The sequence below is a fragment of the Denticeps clupeoides genome, chromosome 9 (genome assembly GCF_900700375.1).
Source record: "Denticeps clupeoides chromosome 9, fDenClu1.1, whole genome shotgun sequence".
In the NCBI taxonomy this organism is placed as follows: Eukaryota; Metazoa; Chordata; class Actinopteri; order Clupeiformes; family Denticipitidae; genus Denticeps; species Denticeps clupeoides.
In genome coordinates, this window is record NC_041715.1 from 20,922,853 (window position 1) to 20,941,013 (window position 18,161).

At 47.1% G+C, this 18,161-nt stretch overlaps 4 protein-coding genes and 1 non-coding gene across 12 annotated transcripts; 2 read left to right on the forward strand and 3 right to left on the reverse strand.

The window, feature by feature from the left end:
• The first annotated feature begins 962 nt into the window (after window positions 1-962).
• stk17b (serine/threonine kinase 17b (apoptosis-inducing)) lies at window positions 963-9,446 on the forward strand. The gene is made up of 7 exons (XM_028992073.1): window positions 963-1,575; window positions 3,576-3,788; window positions 6,421-6,559; window positions 6,913-7,039; window positions 7,129-7,177; window positions 7,283-7,462; window positions 7,606-9,446. The coding sequence occupies exons 1-7, from the start codon at window positions 1,457-1,459 to the stop codon at window positions 7,832-7,834; spliced, it is 1,056 nt and encodes a 351-aa protein (XP_028847906.1). The 5' UTR covers window positions 963-1,456; the 3' UTR covers window positions 7,835-9,446.
• Window positions 9,447-9,565: 119 nt separating this feature from the next.
• c9h2orf69 (chromosome 9 C2orf69 homolog) lies at window positions 9,566-11,712 on the reverse strand. Of its 3 annotated transcripts, none has more exons than XM_028991737.1 (3): window positions 11,602-11,712; window positions 11,133-11,376; window positions 9,566-10,670 (listed from the first exon to the last, which is right to left on the reverse strand). In XM_028991737.1, exons 2-3 carry the CDS (start codon window positions 11,370-11,372, stop codon window positions 9,954-9,956), a joined length of 957 nt encoding a protein of 318 aa, XP_028847570.1. In that variant the 5' UTR covers window positions 11,373-11,376; window positions 11,602-11,712; the 3' UTR covers window positions 9,566-9,953. The 3 variants fall into 3 exon arrangements, with proteins under 3 accessions (XP_028847570.1, XP_028847571.1, XP_028847569.1); XM_028991738.1 differs by having other exon boundaries at window positions 11,463-11,675; XM_028991736.1 differs by having other exon boundaries at window positions 11,133-11,677.
• Window positions 11,186-15,309, forward strand: ftcdnl1 (formiminotransferase cyclodeaminase N-terminal like 1). Of its 5 annotated transcripts, none has more exons than XM_028991733.1 (6): window positions 11,187-11,890; window positions 12,133-12,287; window positions 12,359-12,454; window positions 12,582-12,737; window positions 12,811-12,999; window positions 13,740-15,307. In XM_028991733.1, exons 1-6 carry the CDS (start codon window positions 11,832-11,834, stop codon window positions 14,123-14,125), a joined length of 1,041 nt encoding a protein of 346 aa, XP_028847566.1. In that variant the 5' UTR covers window positions 11,187-11,831; the 3' UTR covers window positions 14,126-15,307. The 5 variants fall into 5 exon arrangements, with proteins under 5 accessions (XP_028847568.1, XP_028847566.1, XP_028847564.1 ...); XM_028991731.1 differs by having other exon boundaries at window positions 11,188-11,517; window positions 12,364-12,454; window positions 13,695-15,305; XM_028991730.1 differs by having other exon boundaries at window positions 11,190-11,890; window positions 13,695-15,303.
• On the reverse strand, window positions 14,357-17,070 carry nabp1a (nucleic acid binding protein 1a). Of its 2 annotated transcripts, none has more exons than XM_028991740.1 (6): window positions 16,462-17,070; window positions 16,142-16,280; window positions 15,989-16,060; window positions 15,809-15,893; window positions 15,696-15,741; window positions 14,357-15,596 (listed from the first exon to the last, which is right to left on the reverse strand). In XM_028991740.1, the coding sequence occupies exons 1-6, from the start codon at window positions 16,553-16,555 to the stop codon at window positions 15,406-15,408; spliced, it is 627 nt and encodes a 208-aa protein (XP_028847573.1). In that variant the 5' UTR covers window positions 16,556-17,070; the 3' UTR covers window positions 14,357-15,405. The 2 variants fall into 2 exon arrangements, with proteins under 2 accessions (XP_028847573.1, XP_028847572.1); XM_028991739.1 differs by having other exon boundaries at window positions 15,678-15,741.
• Window positions 17,071-17,689: 619 nt separating this feature from the next.
• trnas-cga (transfer RNA serine (anticodon CGA)) lies at window positions 17,690-17,771 on the reverse strand. Its single transcript has one exon. It is a non-coding gene; the product is annotated as a tRNA-Ser (tRNA).
• Between the last annotated feature and the right edge of the window lie 390 nt (window positions 17,772-18,161).

Here is an 18,161-nt window from a genome sequence, read left to right on the forward strand (position 1 = left end):
TTCGAATCCCGATCCGCCAAGGTGCCACTGAGCAAAGCACCGTCCCCACACACTGCTCCCGGGCGCCTGTCATGGCTGCCCACTGCTCACTCAGGGTGATGGGTTAAATGCAGAGGACAAATTTCACTGTGTGCACCGTGTGCTGTGCTGCTGTGTATCACATGTGACAATCACTTCACTAAAAAAAAAAAAGTTTCGCCCACCAAAACAGGAGACGCCATGAACCTGCGACTTCCCATCTTACACTTATATTCCCCAGACACTCTCTACTCGTGTGGTCCTGAGAAGGTCCTAGGTCTGTGATGGATATAGCTTAAGTTAAACGTTCATCCTGCAGGAGGCGCTCACTTGAGGACGCTGACCAAATTCAAACCCAAGAACTTCTAGAAGAACCACACCAAGAGCTCCACTCCCACACGCGGTCACGTGATGTCTGACCAGATTTAAATCTAACCCAAGAACTTCTAGATGAACCAGACCCCGGAGCTCCACTCCCTCACGCGGTCACGTGATGGCTGCTCCGATTCAAATCAAGCCCAACAACTTCTAGAAGAACCAGACCCACAGCTCTACTCCCGGTCCAAATTCACGGCGATGTTTATTACATGGGTGAAACTTACTACTTTACTACGATGTACAATTACTATTAAAACAGACATGGCGCCAACTTATATCCAAGGAATGAAACAAACAGTAGTTTCTCTACACACCGAACACACAGTTCGCAGGGAATGAAAGTTTTTTTGTATTAACATCTCTAATATGACAGTTCCTGACAGCCGTGTGCAGTAGTAGTGCGTGCGCTATAACAACTAGTAGTGGTACTAGTATTGCTAGTAGTGCGCGCGCTGCTACAACTAGTAGCGGTGTTGGTTTAGCTAGTAGAGTGCGCGCTACTACAACTAGTAGCGGTGTTAGTATTGCTAGTAGTGCGCGCGCTACTACAACTAGTAGCGGTGTTAGTATTGCTAGTAGTGCGCGCGCTTTTACAACTAGTAGCGGTACTAGTATTGCTAGTATTGCGCGCGCTACTACAACTAGCAGTGGTGTTAGTAGTGCGCGCGCTCCTCGCTATCGTGACGCAGGAAGTGTTGCGGAACTCGGGCGGAGGCTCTCCTGACGTCCGCCGGTTCCGCTCCGCTCCTCTCCCCGCCTCTGGAGCCGGTGCCCTGTGGCGGATTTTACCCCGGCGGCGTCGGCCGGAGGTCCGTAGGGGGAAGAGCGGGTTTGTGCGTCCGCCTGTGATGAAACCCGGCCTGCGGGGAACGTGGACGTCCGCCTCCGGCTTCCGTGTCCGCCGCGTGGAATGTAGAGCGGGGTCCTGGCTTCTACTCGCGCCGTAAGAGTGGGGACGGGTCACATTCGGTTTCGCTGAATTCGGATGAGTTTAGTTTAGTTGAGTTAGTTTGACACTCTGAACAAGCTGCGCGCTCGGGGACTTTGGACCGAGGTGAAGATGGCGAGGAAGCGGCTGGACAGCCGGAGCGGAGGAGCGGGGCTACTGGGGGACATCCAGACCCCCATCCTGGGCGACCCGCTGGACGCGCTGTACCACCTGACGGGCGAGCTGGGCAGGTAAGCTCCTTCTGTTCATCAGTAGTAACACCAGGTTCTCCCCGTATAACAGCATAACTACCATCGACCGGAAATTCATCACTTCCTCAAAAAAGCCGCTCAAAATGGACTGCGTGCGTTCGGTTGACGGGCAGCTGGAGTGTGCGAGAACTTACCGAGAAGGTGGTCAAACTACGTGGGGAACCAGTTTAACTATCTAAACGACCAGGTTGTAACTAATCTGGGAATAAAGTGCTGGATCTGGGAATAAAGGTGGATCACTGGTATCTCCACTGTCCAGAAGCAACACAACAGAGACAAGATGGTCTTCATGTTGTTCTGAGGTGTTTTGGTGCAGGTAGAACATTTGGATGAAATGGGTTAGAAAGTGCAGGGTTCCTGTTGTTTGTGTGGTTGCCATGACACCAAAGGAAACATGTCAGTGATGTCAGTGATCTGCAGTGATCTCATTGACTGTAATAATAATAATAATGCATGAGTGGGGAACAGTTGGAGAAGATGGTGTTATGTGTGTGTACAGTGTACTGGACACTGAGCTTCTGATAGGAGGGTTGTGGTGGAACATCTCTGCCAGTGTCTGCTCTCTCGGTGCATTGTGGGTAAGTCTGAAGTGTGTCCCCCGTGCCAGGAACGAGGTCATCCGAGACTCTGTTTCTTTCTTTCTTCGCCACACAGTGTTTCGTTTTGTTCAGAGCAGCAGAGGAAGGAAGTGGAGTTTGAGGAACCACGGCTCTTTAACTAACAAACAGGAAATCACACCTTCCACTTCCCCATTTCTCCATCATGCTGCTCCTTCTGCGTCTGTCAGATGAACATGTGCGCACTGTACTGACGCTTTCATCACACCATGTCCTCTCCTGTTGCATGCTCAAGACACAACCCAAGGACCACTGGGAACCAGTAAACGGTTTATGACTGGTCACAAGCACCAACCACCTTCCTGTGGTGGTCAGCATGCCTCAGTGAAATTCTGTCATTCTAATCACCACTGTTCACTGACTGGCTGTTGTTACTTATACTGCTTAAAGGAACAGTTTGATGGATTTCCCCCATTTCAACTCATCTGTGATGCGGTTTTTACACATTTTGCTCCTCCATCAGATGAATTCATCTGTAATGGCTGTTGTTTAGCAGCCTTCAGACGCCTCGTGATCTTCTCAGCTGTGGCATGCAGGCCCGAGTCCTGGATGACAGGGCCACACGGCCCTCTGGATGAGACTGTTATCTGTTTCAGTCTTATTATTTGTTGCTGCTATGTGTGACACGCATATACACACACAAAAACACATCAGATCCCCAGCGGACAAAATGATAAAGAATGTTATAAAAAGGAACAAATTTTTTCTCCACTAATACTGCATGCGGGATCTGTGCTGAGTGGACCCCTTACACGGTGTTGTGGAGTCGCTCCAACATCTGCAAGAGGAATTACTGTAATAGTTGGTTCGCAGCCAAAAGCTCTGTCCCAGTTGTTCGATGCTGATATCTGTGGTTTGGTTCTCTGATGAGAACGGTAATAAATAGGAAGTTGTAAATACATGTTCAGAGAGTCCATGAAATGAACGCCACGCATGACAGATGAACTCGTATGTGTACCTGAGGGTGTTTCTATTCTGATACTTACAAGCTGCATTTTAACACGTAACACATGAGCAGTACTGTGCAGCGTGACTGTAAATACGTGGTGCAGTAAAATCCGGCAGAACCCGATCGTAGCTCCTCCAGGTTTGTGTTGATAACAAACAGAACTCTCTTTTTTCACATTTATTTTACCTCTTACAGATTCATATACGACGGTTTACTGTTTGATTCCTATATGACTGTATAATTCTGACATGAAGTTACATATATTAGTTATAATATTGTTCATGTGGTGTTCCTCTGCTGTAGATCACTGGGATAAGATAATTACATGTGAAATGGACATGACCAGTTGTGTTAAGTATTCTGTAAATAAGCAGAGTCGGTCCTCAGAAATCTTCTCTCCTTGTTTCCTCCAGAGGAAAGTTTGCTGTGGTAAAGCGCTGTGTGGAGAAGGCCACAGGTAAGGTGTTTGCTGCAAAGTTCTTGAAGAAACGAAGGCGGGGTCGTGACTGCCGGGTGGAGGTCATCCATGAAATAGCCGTGCTGGAGTTGGCCCGCAACAACCCGCGGGTCGTGAACCTGCATTCCGTGTACGAGACGGACCATGACATCGTCCTGCTGCTGGAATAGTGAGTGTCCTACACCAGTCACCCATGGCAAGCAGTCGCTCTGTGCATTATTATACAGTCTTATCTCAGATTAAAGGTCTACAGTCGTGGCCATGCATTTTGAGAATGACACAAATACTTGTTTGCTGCTTCTGTTTTTATAAAGCCAATTTGCATACACTCCAGAATGTTATGAAGAGTCCTTCTTGAAGAGTCCTACCATGAAAATGAACCTGCTGAGATCATTTCAGTGATCCTCTTGTTAACACAAGTGAGAGTATTAAGTAGCCCAAGGCTGGAGATCATTCTGTTGTAACTAGCAGACTGGATGCTTTAAATTGTTCTTCCTCTGTTAACCACGGTTACCTGCAAGGACACATGTATAGTCATCACTGCGTTGCATAGTAAGGGCTTCACAGGCAAGGAGATTGCTGCTACTAAGATTGCACCTAATTCAACCATTTATTGGACCATTAAAAACTTCAAGGAGAGAAGTTCAAGGGTTGGGAAGATGGCTTCAGGGTACCCGAGAAAGTCCAGCAATCGATAGGACCGTCTCCTAAAGATAGCAGCAGGCATCTGCACACACAGTGATGCGAAGACTTTTGGAGTATGGCCTGGTGGGCCACAAGAATGAAGCAACTTTTCCCTAAGAAAAACATCAAGGACAGACTGATATTCTGCAAAATATGTAAATTTGATGTAAATAAACTTGATGTAATTGTCAATAAAAACCTTGTAAACATATAAAATGTTTGTAATTATAACTGACAAATATCTTGAAACACTGAAGCAGCAAACTTTGTGAAAATCTGTATTTGTTTCATTCTTTAAACTTTTGGCCATGACTGTATAGTTTATTCCAAGTCTGCAATTTGCATTTGGAATGTGTTGCTGTAAACTCTCAACATGAGTAAATATGAATAAAAACAAACCCATCAGACAAACATCAAAAACATGTGTGGCCAAACCAACTGTTTAGAACATTCTTAAAAAGGAAAAACACACTGGCCAAAATACAAGGCCAGCAGATCTGGAAGACCATGGAAACCAACTGGTGGATTATTTTCTTGTTCAGAACATTTGGCCAGATGAAGAACACTCTCCAGGAGGGAGATGTATGTGTTTCAGTCAGCAATCAAGAGAAGACTTTATGGTTCACCACAAGATCAAAACCATTAATGAGCCTCAAAGGCCAGATCAGAGTTTGCCAAGCAACCTGTAAAAAGGCCTTTACAGTATTGGAACAGCATTGTATGTATCAACTACAGGAGTATCAGAGTGATGTGAAGAGAAGATTATGGAGAAGTAAAGGAACCATACCACTTCATCAGTGAAGCGTGGTGGTGGTGTAATTTTTCTGAAAAAACACTGACATTACATTTAGAGCATTTATCCAGAGCGACTTACAGTCAGTAGTTACAGGGACAGTCCCCCTGGAGCAACTTAGGGTTAAGTGTCTTGCTCAGGGACACAATGGTAGTAAGTGGGATTTGAACCTGGTTCATAGGCGAGTGTGTTACCCACTAGGCTACTAAACCCTGGTACTTGTCCTAGTACACTACTTTCTGTCTGTGCAGAACAAAGCTGAAAATCATTTCTAATATGTGTTTTGTGCAGTACATGAAAAATTACATACATTTCGAAGGAAAATGTATGTATGAAATAATATACTACTTAAGATAAAATACAATCAATATTGTATTTTAGAAGCTCGTCTTGCCCTCACAGTGATCATGATGCAGGGTCTAAAATTTTATCTTAAAAAAGTCTTACATTTGGCTCCCCTAAACCCTCAGATACCCTGTGTATGGCCGCCAATTGAACTGGGTCCCTTTATGTATTGATGATGTGACTGTTGACAATAGCAGCAGGATAAATTCAGATGTGTTTTTGCCAATAGAATCTGCTCATATTCAGCTAAATGCTTTGGAATTCTTTGTACGTGCAGATGGACAATGACCTGAAACATACCGTGAAAGCAACCAAAGAGTTTTTTTAAGTCAAAGAAGTGGAATGACATGCAGTTGGCCAATTAACTGAATGACCTGAATTTGCTTGAGCAGCATTTCACTGGCTGAAGACAAAACTGCAGGGAACTGAAGACAGTCATAGTAGCGGCCAGGCAGAGCATCACCAGGGATGGAACCCAGCGTCTGCATTTTCAGGCCGTTATTTACTGCAAAGGATTTGCAACCAAGTGTTATAAACTGAAAGTTTGATGAATTTAGTTTGGATAATTTGTCCCATTACTTTTAGTCCCTTACACTGTTCACCTGATTTGGGTGTAAATACCCTCAATATAAAGCTGAAAGTCTTTCATTTCAAATATATTGTGGTGTCTACAGCCAAAAAGATTACAGTTGTGTCGATGTCCCAATATTTATGGACCTGACTGTATTTACTTTATTATGCCCATGTTCCAGGCGTCATGGTGAAGTGGTTTTGAAAGGTGAATCACTGCGTCCTGATTGGTCAGAGAGAACTAACACCACATCACTGTGGTGCTCTGTAAAGAGGACCTGAAAATCACTGGCATTTATTGAGACTAAACATTATTTCTACCTCAGTCAAAAATGATGTTAATTGTTCCCAATTGTTGAGATGATCTGCCACATCGGTCTGTTGATAATATTTACTGTATGTGTTACAGCGCTGCAGGAGGAGAGATATTCGATCACTGTGCATCAGAGGAGCCTTTACCAGAAGTTCAGATCACTCGGCTAATCAGACAGACCCTGGAGGGTGTCCACCTCCTGCACCAGAGTGGTGTGGTGCACCTTGACCTGAAGGTTGACCCACTACTGCACATCAATCATGTTGCCCATTTATTGTAATTATTAATGTTAATATTTGGAGTAATGTGTGCTATTCCTCAAGAAAATCATGGTGTGTCAACATTTCATGGGTGGAAATTACAGTTAATTTCCTGCTGCTTCTTCTGTTTAGATGCACCTAACCTTGTTGTGTTGACTGTTGAACTATTCACAGTGCACAACATCTTCAGATGGGAAGCTTGCATTATGTGCAGAAACTGAAAGCCAGCCACTTCTGAGATCAGACACATGGTGTTTCATTTTGGGGAATTTGGCATGATATCACAACCTAGATGACTAATATCTCACACATGATCTCTCTCTGAAAGCCCCAGAACATTCTGCTGACCAGCCTGACCCCTTTAGGGGACATCAAGATTGTGGACTTTGGATTGGCCCGTCGGCTCGGCACAACTGGAGAACTGCGCGAAATCCTGGGCACACCTGAGTATGTGGGTAAGCTCCGCCCCCCCATTCATGTGAGTAATTAATCATTCAGAGAAAGAAGAAAAAAATCTAACACCATTGTGCTACTTCCCTATCAGCTCCAGAGATCCTGAATTATGAGCCGATCACCACAGCAACAGACCTGTGGTGAGTTCTGACCTGCCTTCAACAGTAACACTACCACAACTTCCTGTTTCCTCGTTCCTTGCTCTTTTTGATCTCATGTAACCTGTGTGATGTCATGGTCCACAGGAGTGTGGGTGTGATCGCCTACATGCTGGTGACAGGCGAGTCGCCGTTTGCTGGAGATGACAAGCAGGAGACCTTCCTGAACGTGTCCCAGGTGAACGTTGACTACAGCTGTGAGGCCTTCTCCAGGGTGTCTGAACTTGCAGTGGACTTCATCCGCAAGCTGCTACTGAAAACCCCTGAGTGAGTGGCTCATGACTAATCATGACTTCATACCATTCCAGCTGAAATCTTCTCTTCTGAGACACCAAATCCACTGAACAGTGGTCTCCTAGCAGGACTCGTATCACCGATGCAAAAACAACCACTTTCACTGTCACCCATAGGGACCGACCCAGTGCTGCAGACTGCATGACCCACCCCTGGCTGTGGCAGCAGTTCACTGGCCCTGAGGTCACGCCCTCAACGCCCCGCACACCCTGCGAAAGGAGCAGCGGTGGCAAGTGGGCTGCCCCTCCCGAGGACCCTGAGGACAAGGAGAACTTCTTGGACTCACCACACACCAAAAGGTTCCGCTTTGAGGAGGACATACCAGTGGGAGAGGGGGAGCACTGATCTATGGGACTGTAGTGTAACATCTCCACCTCGTCCACGCAAGCAGCTCAATTAAATAAGCTGATCACTTGTAGATCTTTTATTTTTAGTAATCTGTTAATTATTTCTTTGAGGCATTCATCTCTCAAGGCCAGTGTTTATCAACCATGGCCAAATATTTCACTTTTTTTTAATTGCTTATTTAAGTGGAATAAGATTTTCTTTTCTGTAAAAAAAAAAAACTCAATTGTACAAAATACAGCACTAGGAAATATATAATTTAAAAGCCATACACAGTGTGGCTGGGTGATATTATAATTTGTAATTATAACTTGTATTTTATTGTGCTATATGGTATACTCATCATTTTGCATTTTTATGGTGATGGGGACTCAACTATAACCAGAAAACTGGAAACCTGTCCTATTTCACTGTCCTTTATTGTAGAACATCTGGATCAGTACAGATGTGTCATTGATCAGCCTGCTTAGTGTGTGGAGATGATATCAGGCCTTGTGTAATACCCTCACCTAGATGGTTCCACACAGACTCAACCTTCACCCAACACACCCTGGACCACACCTTCATGAGATCAGCTCGCCACTTCCTGTCTGTCAGAGATGATCATGCAGAAATATCCTGTTTTCAACATCTACATACTGGGTTTAGAGTAGGGTTGGTAAATAATGAGTATCCAGATTTTGTTCTGTCTTTTGATTGGTTGGTGTTATTATGAAGATCATGGACTCTGGATGTGCTTTTTGCCCTGTGACGTTTGGGAAATATGATACAGTACTTTTGATAAGTTTATTATTGATAATAGTTATTAATCAATAACTTACCAGTATCATAATGAATAATGAGAGATCCAGCACACTCCTACATCTGCAAAAGGTGATCAGAATTCTAGTTCTGTTCTCTCAGGTCTCTGAAAAATATTCCCCTCTCATCTCAGGGTCAGCCACTGACTGGATGGGTCCAGTGCTGCTGTGCTGCTCCTGCTATGGACTTTTCTGTATTTGTGTGTGCGTGTGTGTGTGTGTGTGTGAATGGCTTTGTGTAGTTTTGTGTAGATGTTGATAATATGACTGCTTGCACTAACCAGTATGCTTGCTGAAAGTGTGGATGTGAAGTTCTGATGAGGGATCAGTTGTTGGGTCTGGTGAGTGGAGATGGAGATGGAGGAGCGTGATTTGATGTTGGATGGTATTATGGAGATGGAGGAGCGTAGTTTGATGTTGGATGGTATTATGGAGATGGAGGAACAGGGTTTGATGTTAAATGATATTATGGAGATGGAGGTGCATGTTGGGGCTTGATCTTGTCAAGGGAAGTAGATGCCTTGGCTCTAGGTACGAGGAGAGGTGAATCCATCAGCCCATTAGATGGAATTCTGCCAAATCTTAAACTTTATATCAGGGAGGTGAGGTGTGATGCTTTTCAATTTGATAAATTTTGTACTGTATGCAATACAATGAGAATTTACATATTTAATTATTTTATATTAGTAAGATCTAGATAATATAGATGGGTTCTCATTTAACTTCAGATCATTGATATGGTTACATGTGTTCCAATATAAAGATCATATTTTATTTCTGCCAATAAACATGTCAGTATGTGCAGCTCACAACTCAGTGTTGGGTCTCTCTGTCCTTTAATTAATCAACTCCTGCTGAGTAAAATCTTACTTGTCTAGTTAAAGTGATTCTCTTCATGTCTAATGTGGGTATTTTAATAAACTTGTCCAGGTCAGGAATTACATTCTTTATTATAGGAGACCATCATAGCAGACATGGAATGAAGGAGAAGCTGGAAAATACATTCAGTAATGTTGGCAGTACAGGAATCATTGAGCATCAGCTTTCAATGAATATTACACACAAACATCCATTAAAACGTCTACTACTGAGTGCACTTTCCAATGGAAATGTTCATTTTAGGCGATTGGAGTAATTAAGACTGGTTCTATAAGACAAGTTCTGTACATTCATTAGCTTAGAAGCAAGAAAATCTTTTTTTTTTATATATATATATATATTATATTGTACAAAAATATTACATCTGCCCATAACGATCTGAGTTAACGTAAGCTGCGCCCATGTCTGAGAACCAGATCTGCAGACATCCAAGAAGAACATCAGAACTCCTGGATGACACGGAAGTGGTTCTCAATGGAGGCTGGTTTGTCCTCAAAGTGCAGTTTCTGGCTGAGCTTTGCACCCAGGTCCTCCAGAGTCTGTGTGAAGCGCTTGTGCTCGCGGCCCACCCAGGCCCTCATGGGGTCTCGCACCTCGTACGGTGTGACGTGCACATGCAGAGCCACGCCGCTGACGGCCAGCTCGGCCAGAGCACCCTTCTCCGTCACCCAAGTTTCACTGCCCCCAGGGTGGCCCCCGTCCAGCCAGTAGATGTCCGTCACGCGTTCCAGGAAGGGCGCCAGCTCTGGGTCGGCCCTGGCCCCTGCCAACTCGTAGACCATCTGGTTGAGAACCACACAGCCCTTGCTGAAGCCCACAAGAACCAGGGAGAAGCCAGCAGGCATGGAACTGGTGGCACTGGAGCTGCCATGAGGGGGCAGGGGGTCTGGGAGGCCAGCGCGCTCCATGGCGTTGGCCAGGAGGGCCCTGAGGTGGCGCAGTGCTCCGTGGTCTGGGGAATGTTCAGGTGCTCCGAACAGGTTGCTCTGCACAAAGTTCTGGTAGCAGCTGAACTTGTGGAGGTACATGTGTGAGGCCCGGATGACCCAGATGTGGTGCTCAGGGAAGCGGCGACCCAGGATCAGGGCCACTCTCTCCAGGCTCCAGGCTTGCCATGGCACAGTGTCAGCATGGACGGCCATCTCCTGCTGGAAGTTCTGCAGAGAACAGAGAAGGAAAGGTGCTAAGTCCATGGACCACAGTCTCATGTAGAGTAGTGAGAGCCTTTCACTCCCCATGGAAGATCTGAACACAAGAGGACAGTCGTGATGGACTGAGAGACAAGCTGGATAGTTATGATGTAAAGAGGGATTCACTGGTTCTTCTCCGTACTTACATTCTCATGGATTACTGTTCCAGTTACATTTACAGCATTTACCAGACTCCCTTATCCAGAGCAACTTACAATCAGTAGTTTCAGGGACAGTCCCCCCCTGGAGCAACTTAGGGTTACGTGTCTTGCTCAGGGACACAATGGTAGTAAGTGGGCTACTACCATTACTGTTCCAGAAACAGAAGTTATGCAAAACAAACACACAACAAATGTGAATTCATTTTTAAATATTAATTATCAGTACAGAAGCCAATCCAACTGATATGTGAGGAAAATGTTCCCTCACCTGGATGTCTCCTGGGAAAAAGACCAGGTGCGCGTTCCCGCTGACCGCAGTCTCTGCGCCGCAGCGCCTCGGAGGTGCAGCCGTGGGCCTGTTCAGGAGGACGTGGTTGGAGCGCAGCGCATCGCGTCCCGGGACTGCGCTCAGGCGCAGCAGCCGCGGCGGGCTGCCCGGGGGCGTTCCGGCGGCGCCGGCCGCCAGACACAGGCCGGGAGCGTCCGAGGATCCCGCGGCGGCGCTCATCGCCCTGGACAGAGCAAGCAGTGAGGGTCCGCCTGCAAGAACAGAACCAAGGCGTAACATGCGCGCAGCTTGCACAGGCGCTACATGAACCTGGCGGCTGTCGTGTGCAACTTCCCGCCTGAATGTCGGTGCTTCACGGCATCCAGTAAGTATTCCGAGAATTACTCTGCGTACAGCGACATGCGCATGTCTAAATAAAAAACCCCACAACAACAAACTGCGTTCTTACGAAATCCTTCTTTCTGTCGCTGCCCGCCAAGAGGTGCTTTACTGACGCACGTCTGCGCATGCGTCGTGGCGAGCCCATGACCCAGTTTAATCTGCTCTGCACCGGGTTTCTAGCTACAGTTTCCGTTGTAACGGTGCAGCCCGGGTTGCCACGTCCGCTTATAATAAGTCAAATATAATAATTTACACATGAAACCCCGCCAGAGAAGATGGTAGTCTGTGTGGGCTGTCATGGAAGGGGCAGTGGTGGCCAGGTGTGGAAGGAAGCGGACCCGTAATCGGAAGGCAAGGTGTGGTCCCCACACACTGCTCCTCGTGCGCCTGTCATGGCTGCCCACTGATCACTAAGGGTGATGGTTAAATGCATGCAACGTGTGCTGTGCTTCACAATGACAATCATTTTACTTTCACTTTCATCTGGCAACATTTCAGCGATAGCGCGAGAAAGTTGCCGTGTTTGCGTCACGATCCAAATATGACCGCAGAACGGCCCAATCACAGACCACTAAAACTTGATCGATTTGTGTTCAAGAAAATGCAAGTCATTCGCACTACGTCACTGCCGTCCGGTTCGAGACATGGCCGCGGTGGGACAGCGCCTGGTGGCCTGCATGCTCAACATCTCCGAGGCGCGCGGCCGCGACGTGGTGGCGCAGGTGGCGCACGCGGCCATCGCGTGTCGCGGCGGTGAGTGGAGGGGCCAGTGCTGGTTGGCAGATGCTCTCTGGATCAGCCCCTCACGGCCCACGCCTTTGCAGGACAGTGGCGAGAGGGGACGACTGTGCTCAACGTCTTCAGTGACGAGGAGTATAATCGATCCGTCATCACCATTGTCGCGAGGATCGACGTCATCGGTGAGTTCACAGTTTCCGTTCAGGTGGAACTCATGCACACATGGTAGATGATGATTTAAGAACCTGGACCGCACAGAGACGCGTCGTGTCGTGCGTGGGAATGTGGGGATGATATAGTGCGTTTCAGGGGAGGCGGTGCTGGCTGCGTGTGAACGCGCATGCGGCCTCATTGACATGACGGCCCACGCTGGGATCCACCCGTGCATGGGGTCTGTAGACCTAGTGCCCTTCTATCCCTTGGGCGAGAAGGTGGGCTTGGAGGAGTGCGCCACGGAGGCACGAGGTGAACCGCGCTTACAACCCACTTCCGATGAAGCCGCCGTGGTTTTTTAACTTGCAACGTCTCTTCCGCCAAGCACTGGCCTTGGCACTGACCAGCAGAGTGGACGGGACGAGCGCCTTCTTCTTCGGCTCTGCCGACGTGCCCCGGAACCGTGGCCTGGCACAGAGGAGGAGGGAGATGGGATGGTTTAAGAAGGTTGTGGACATGTCCACCATCCACCCAGATGTTGGACCATCACCACAGAGGCGTTACGGCCTCACTGGTGAGTGAAGTTCCCGCAGAGACTGCATTTTTTCATGTCAACTTAAGAACATGTGAAAACGAATTGCTTTTGTCATAGTGATACAGATGTCCGTTATAGCATGAGGTACAACCAATGAAATTAGTCCTCTGCATTTACCCTTGTTGAGTAATGGGCAGCCATGAAAGGCACCCAGGGATTACGGTACCTAACACATACCTGCACTCAAAAGGTTGCGGGTCCAAATTCTTAAGCATCAAGGTGCCAGAGGTCCCCTCAATCAAGGTAGCATCTCTGCACACTGCTCCCTGGTTGCCTTTTATGGCTGCCCACTACTCACTAAAGTGATGGATTAAATACAGAGACCACATTTCACTGGGTGTGGTGTGTCACATGTGACAGTCACTTTTGCCTTGGCAGTTCAGGAATTGAACAAATCCACTTCCTTACCTGCTGAAAAAAGTGAAGTGATGGTCACATGCGATACACAGCAGCACAGCGCACACAGTGAAATTTGTCCTCTGCATTTAACCCATCACCCTGAGTGAGCAGTGGGCAGCCATGACAGGTGCCCGGGGAGCAGTGTGTGGGGATGGCGGATCAGGATTCAAACCAGCAACCTTCTGATTACGGAGCCGCTTCCTTAACCACTAGGCCACCACTGCCCTAGGCTGCTATGGCCTTTAATAAATATGAATACACGTTGTGTTTGGTAGGCGTTGGTGCCAGTCCCTATGTGATGAACTGTAACGTGACCATAGACACGCAGGACCTGGCCGTCGGACGGAAGGTTGCCGCTGCCCTCCGTGAGTCCGGCGAGGCCGGGCTTCCTGGCATTCAGGTCCTGGCCCTGCCACATGAAGGCGCTGTGGAGATTGCGTGTAACGTGAAGAGCATCCCCTGCTCCAGCTCCTGGGCTGGGACCGTCCCCTGGCCTGCCTTCAGCATCTCGGGTCGGGCCTACCACCACGTCCCGGCAAGGCTGATCACCGCACGGGTGGCACAGCTGGCAGGGACTCACGGGGTGGCAGTCAGAGGTACAGCGCTGGTGGGTTTCACCCCACGGGAGTGCAGGGTCCTGGCGGAGTGGGCCCTGACTCTGGGTATCGGGGAGTTCTGGACAAAACAACACCAGTTATACATGTGATGATAAATGTGATGAATCGCTTGCTGTTGTTAACTGCTTAATTAATGTCAGGGCTGCTGAAGCCCATCCTGGGACTCGGGGCGGGGGACAAGCTGGATTGTTACTCTGGCATTAATGGTAAAAGTAAAAAAAAAAAAATAATTTTGGGATTGTGTGTGTTTATACAGGTTTTTTTTTTGTTTTTTTTATTAAGCTATTGCTGCTTGTGCAACAGTAGGGTAGGACATGTAGGAAGGAGTCACTTTTTATTTTATTGTCAGGAAGATGCAGAAGAACAGACACAGTCATTATGTAAGAGTCAGGTTATAGCAGGAATGTGGATAACGTCACAGGTTTTAATTGCACTTCTCATAACTGGCAGGTTTGGGTAATAAAACAAACTGAGGAGCAGCTCGTGTATGACCTTGTAACATGGGAACATGTTCCTTCCTGATGCCTGGAGTCCAGCCACTCAACACCACACAAGGAATCTGTACAGAATTTTCTTATTTGATCCACCTTATGAATAATCCTTGACATTTCAGGATATGAATATCTCCACCGCTAGTTCTTGTTCAGAATATGATCTAATATTCCTCAGTCATGACTTCCGTAAAAACTGCTTTGTTCGCTGCTCTTCCTCTACCCAGAAACAAGTAAACCTGAATTAGAATGGCCATTTGACGACGTGTATTAAAACCCTGCATGGTTACACAAGTTAAGAAGCATTTACCTAACGTGCATTAGTATATCAGCATCATAAATCACATAAAATTTGTTATTTAAAAAAAAAAAAAAAAAAGTCCTGTCACACACTTACATTTAAAACAAAAAAAAACAAAAACACCACCACCACACGGCAATTTCCCCCCCATATCATTTCATCCAGGTTTTAATCTACTTCATTCATTCCGTGAATCACTAATCACGTACAGTCGCTCCTGCTCGGGTTTGGGTTGGGCCAACCTTCTGACCTTGTAGTAACAGTCACTCTGCTTTACTATAAATTACGAGGGAAAAGTGCATCAAGTGTTCAAGTAGGGTGTATGGTTTCGATCTAGTGCAGAAAGTGGCACAGTTAACAGTGAGTGGTGAGGTTTCCTACAGGACATGGCAGTATTACCATCACACCGTGCAAATAAAACACCTCATGTGGCACCAAAAAGCAGGAAAAAAAATAATAAAAATACACTTGTCTTTTCAATTTTGGTCTGGTTGGACCCTGAAGGCAACCGACGATGATGATGATAGGAAGATGGGGAGGGTGTGTAGGATGGGGGGCAGCACTTTCGTTTTTGGTCTCATCTCTTTGAAGCCCGTCGTGGGTCCCTGCCATTACTGATGGTGACTGAGGGTTTAGGTCCCCCGGCTGGGGTCCCTGCAGTCACGGTGGGTGGTCCATTGCCAGCAGCACGGCCATTGGCTCGACCCGGACCCCCGTATGCCGGGTTCTGTGGTGCATTGGTCAAGTAGGGCTGCACCGAACCATTTCCTGTTTGGGGGAGACCGGAATTAAAATAAATCCAACAAACGGTAAATGGTCCAGATGCCTACCAGAAAGCAGAGCACTCACCTGCTTGTGCAGACGTACCTGAATTCTGATGGGGTGGAGAGTTGCCCCTCGACTCCCCTTTACCCTGCAGAGCAGACGAAACTCAGAACTCCACTCACACAAAACAAAGCAGCGACCGCAGCTCTACTGACCGTCTTGTTGTGTACGTTTACTTGGGCTAGCAGCTCAGGATTTGGTTCGCTAAAGTTAGGCACCTCAGAGTACACCATGCAAAACCTGCAAAAACGTCACACACCACATCAATTCAATTCTGTTGTAAATAATTCAATTACATTTCAATTCCATAGAGAAAAAAAAAAAAAGGTCCTCACTCCCCAATCTTCTGCAGGTCTCCACCTCGTCCAGTGTACAGGGTCAAGCATCCCTTCCAGATGGAGGCGTATCTGGATATGGGGACATGAGGGGGGGTTGTCATTGTAAGTTTCTGCTAAAAGACAGACAATAGAAGCGGAACCCACACCCACCCTCGGGTGAGGCGGATGATGTCTCCGGGCTGGATCAAGCTTCCCAGCTCATCCCACACGGAGATGGCAATGCTGCCGCTCTTATCCGCCACCTTGCAGGAGCGCACTTCGTGGCCATCTTTTGTCTTGGTGACACGTCCTATAAAGACAAGAGTGACATCATGGCTCATCACAATTTCAGCGTTAACCAGGAGTAACTGAATAAAAACACAGTAGCGGGACTAAAATGGCAAGGTTGGACGCTTGCGGTGAATTGGACTCCTGTCCCTTTAAGACAAAGAGAAACGTGTTCATCACGAGGGACGCACTTTTACACTTACCGATCTCCAGAACTATAAAGACGATGTTCAGGTTTTTCGATCCGGGCTTCACGTCTTTGATTAGGAGAACGGCCTCGCCGGGAATGTTCGACATTTCCAACCCGGGAGCTGGAGACCGGTGGCAGTGACTTCCTGCCGGATACTGAGAAATAGCGGCTGCAGCTAATGCTGCTGCGGCTAGCGGTGCTGGCAGTGAGCGTTGCTACTTTCGGCCAGATATTAAGCCAACGTGGGGGCTGGATCCCCCCCTCCCCGGCAGCAAGTTTTCCTCCTTTTCCCGGAGCTAACGTGGCTAGCTGGATGTAGCCGCAGCAGCAGCCGCCTCGCCTCGCCGTGAAAGCGGGTCCACTTCGCCCAAGAACATGTCGCGGCTCCTTGTCACACCGCTGGGTGCAGCTCGCAGCCCGGATCTCACCCCGCACAACCGGATCCTGAAGGTCTTTGTGGCTCTCAGTCGAACTTTGTTTTGATTCGAACACAACTATGACCATCTGTCATGTTTACAGCTGTTACAACTAGCATGTGGCCATAATTATGTGCCGGGCGGGATATTTACATATATATTTCTGGTTTGGTTTAACCGCTCACCGGCTCACTGTTTTTTTTTTTTTTTTTTCCTTTCTTTTTTTTTTTTTTTTCTTTTAAGAAGAAAACTCAAACGCAGCGCCAGCCTATGCGCTGCTGTGCATATATACCCGCTGGACTGTTCCATTTTGCGGAAATGTACAGGGGGACAAGAACTATTTTATTAAAGCCACAGCCGAATACCTAACTACATACATCGCCATTTAAATTAGCACTTTGGGGGAAATATGACCTCTTTGGTCTCTGTTGTTGGATGCAGGGCATCGTGTGTATTTGGCGGTTTAAACAGAGAGGCGTGAAACTGCCCGTCTGTTCCGTGTCACCTTGAGTTCTGCCTTGTTCTAGTTACACCGGCTGACCGTGGGACAGTGTCCACATGGAAGGCGACATTCGATCCCGAATTTCCTCGATTCCTTCCCTCTGGTGGGTAATATTACATGAATCCAGTCCGAAGCTGCCACTCCACACTAATTCATCTGTCAAACAGGCGTTAAACCCTCTATTCAAACATTGTAACGCTGGGTCTGCACGACGTGTTTAATAACCAAATAAGTAACAAACGCTAAGAACTGCTGCTGCCTAACCGGTTCCTCAAACCCGCTTCTCCCCGGAAAGGTTGCTTTTCGTCTCCAGGAAAATTGTTCGTCACGAACAGGATTCGAACCTGTGCGGGGAAACCCCATTGGATTTCGAATCCAACGCCTTAACCTCTCGGCCACCGTGACTCAACGCTTACGCCGCCATGTGGATTTAATATAATAATGCAGCAAACCATGTTGTATTATTTAAAGATTACTTTGGGATTCGTCTTTAACAATGGCACCCTTGCGACATTAATAATGAGTTCTATTACATGCTACACTACTTTAGCTCCATCAACAGAACACGCCAGAAGTTATTACTTTCAGTTTTGTCTTATGTCATGATTAATTAATGCTAAAATGTCTTGATAACGCTAGGTGGAGACAAAGGATATCAGTGAACATGGAAGTTAAAACGTCATAAAGGCAAGAAACGCTTCTGGTTATTACTACAGAAACATTAACTGGCAAGACAAGTTGAATGTGAATGAATTGTTGAATATGTTGAATGGTCTAGATGAATTGTCACCATTG

Coding starts and splice junctions, on each gene's coding strand:
- stk17b (XM_028992073.1), top strand. CDS start 1,457: ATGGCGAGGAAGCGGCTGGACAGCCGGAGCGGAGGAGCGGGGCTACTG. Junction 3,789..6,420: donor ATCGTCCTGCTGCTGGAATA/GTGAGTGTCCTA, acceptor TATGTGTTACAG/CGCTGCAGGAGGAGAGATAT. Junction 7,040..7,128: donor GGGCACACCTGAGTATGTGG/GTAAGCTCCGCC, acceptor CTTCCCTATCAG/CTCCAGAGATCCTGAATTAT.
- c9h2orf69 (XM_028991736.1), bottom strand. CDS start 11,432: ATGTTACGCCTTGGTTCTGTTCTTGCAGGCGGACCCTCACTGCTTGCT. Junction 10,671..11,132: donor TTTTCCCAGGAGACATCCAG/GTGAGGGAACAT, acceptor TGTTCTCTGCAG/AACTTCCAGCAGGAGATGGC.
- ftcdnl1 (XM_028991730.1), top strand. CDS start 11,832: ATGGAAGGGGCAGTGGTGGCCAGGTGTGGAAGGAAGCGGACCCGTAAT. Junction 11,891..12,132: donor ACCCGTAATCGGAAGGCAAG/GTGTGGTCCCCA, acceptor TTTGTGTTCAAG/AAAATGCAAGTCATTCGCAC. Junction 12,455..12,581: donor CGCGAGGATCGACGTCATCG/GTGAGTTCACAG, acceptor AGTGCGTTTCAG/GGGAGGCGGTGCTGGCTGCG.
- nabp1a (XM_028991739.1), bottom strand. CDS start 16,555: ATGTCGAACATTCCCGGCGAGGCCGTTCTCCTAATCAAAGACGTGAAG. Junction 16,281..16,461: donor CTTTATAGTTCTGGAGATCG/GTAAGTGTAAAA, acceptor TTGTCTTTATAG/GACGTGTCACCAAGACAAAA. Junction 15,742..15,808: donor TAAACGTACACAACAAGACG/GTCAGTAGAGCT, acceptor TCTGCTCTGCAG/GGTAAAGGGGAGTCGAGGGG.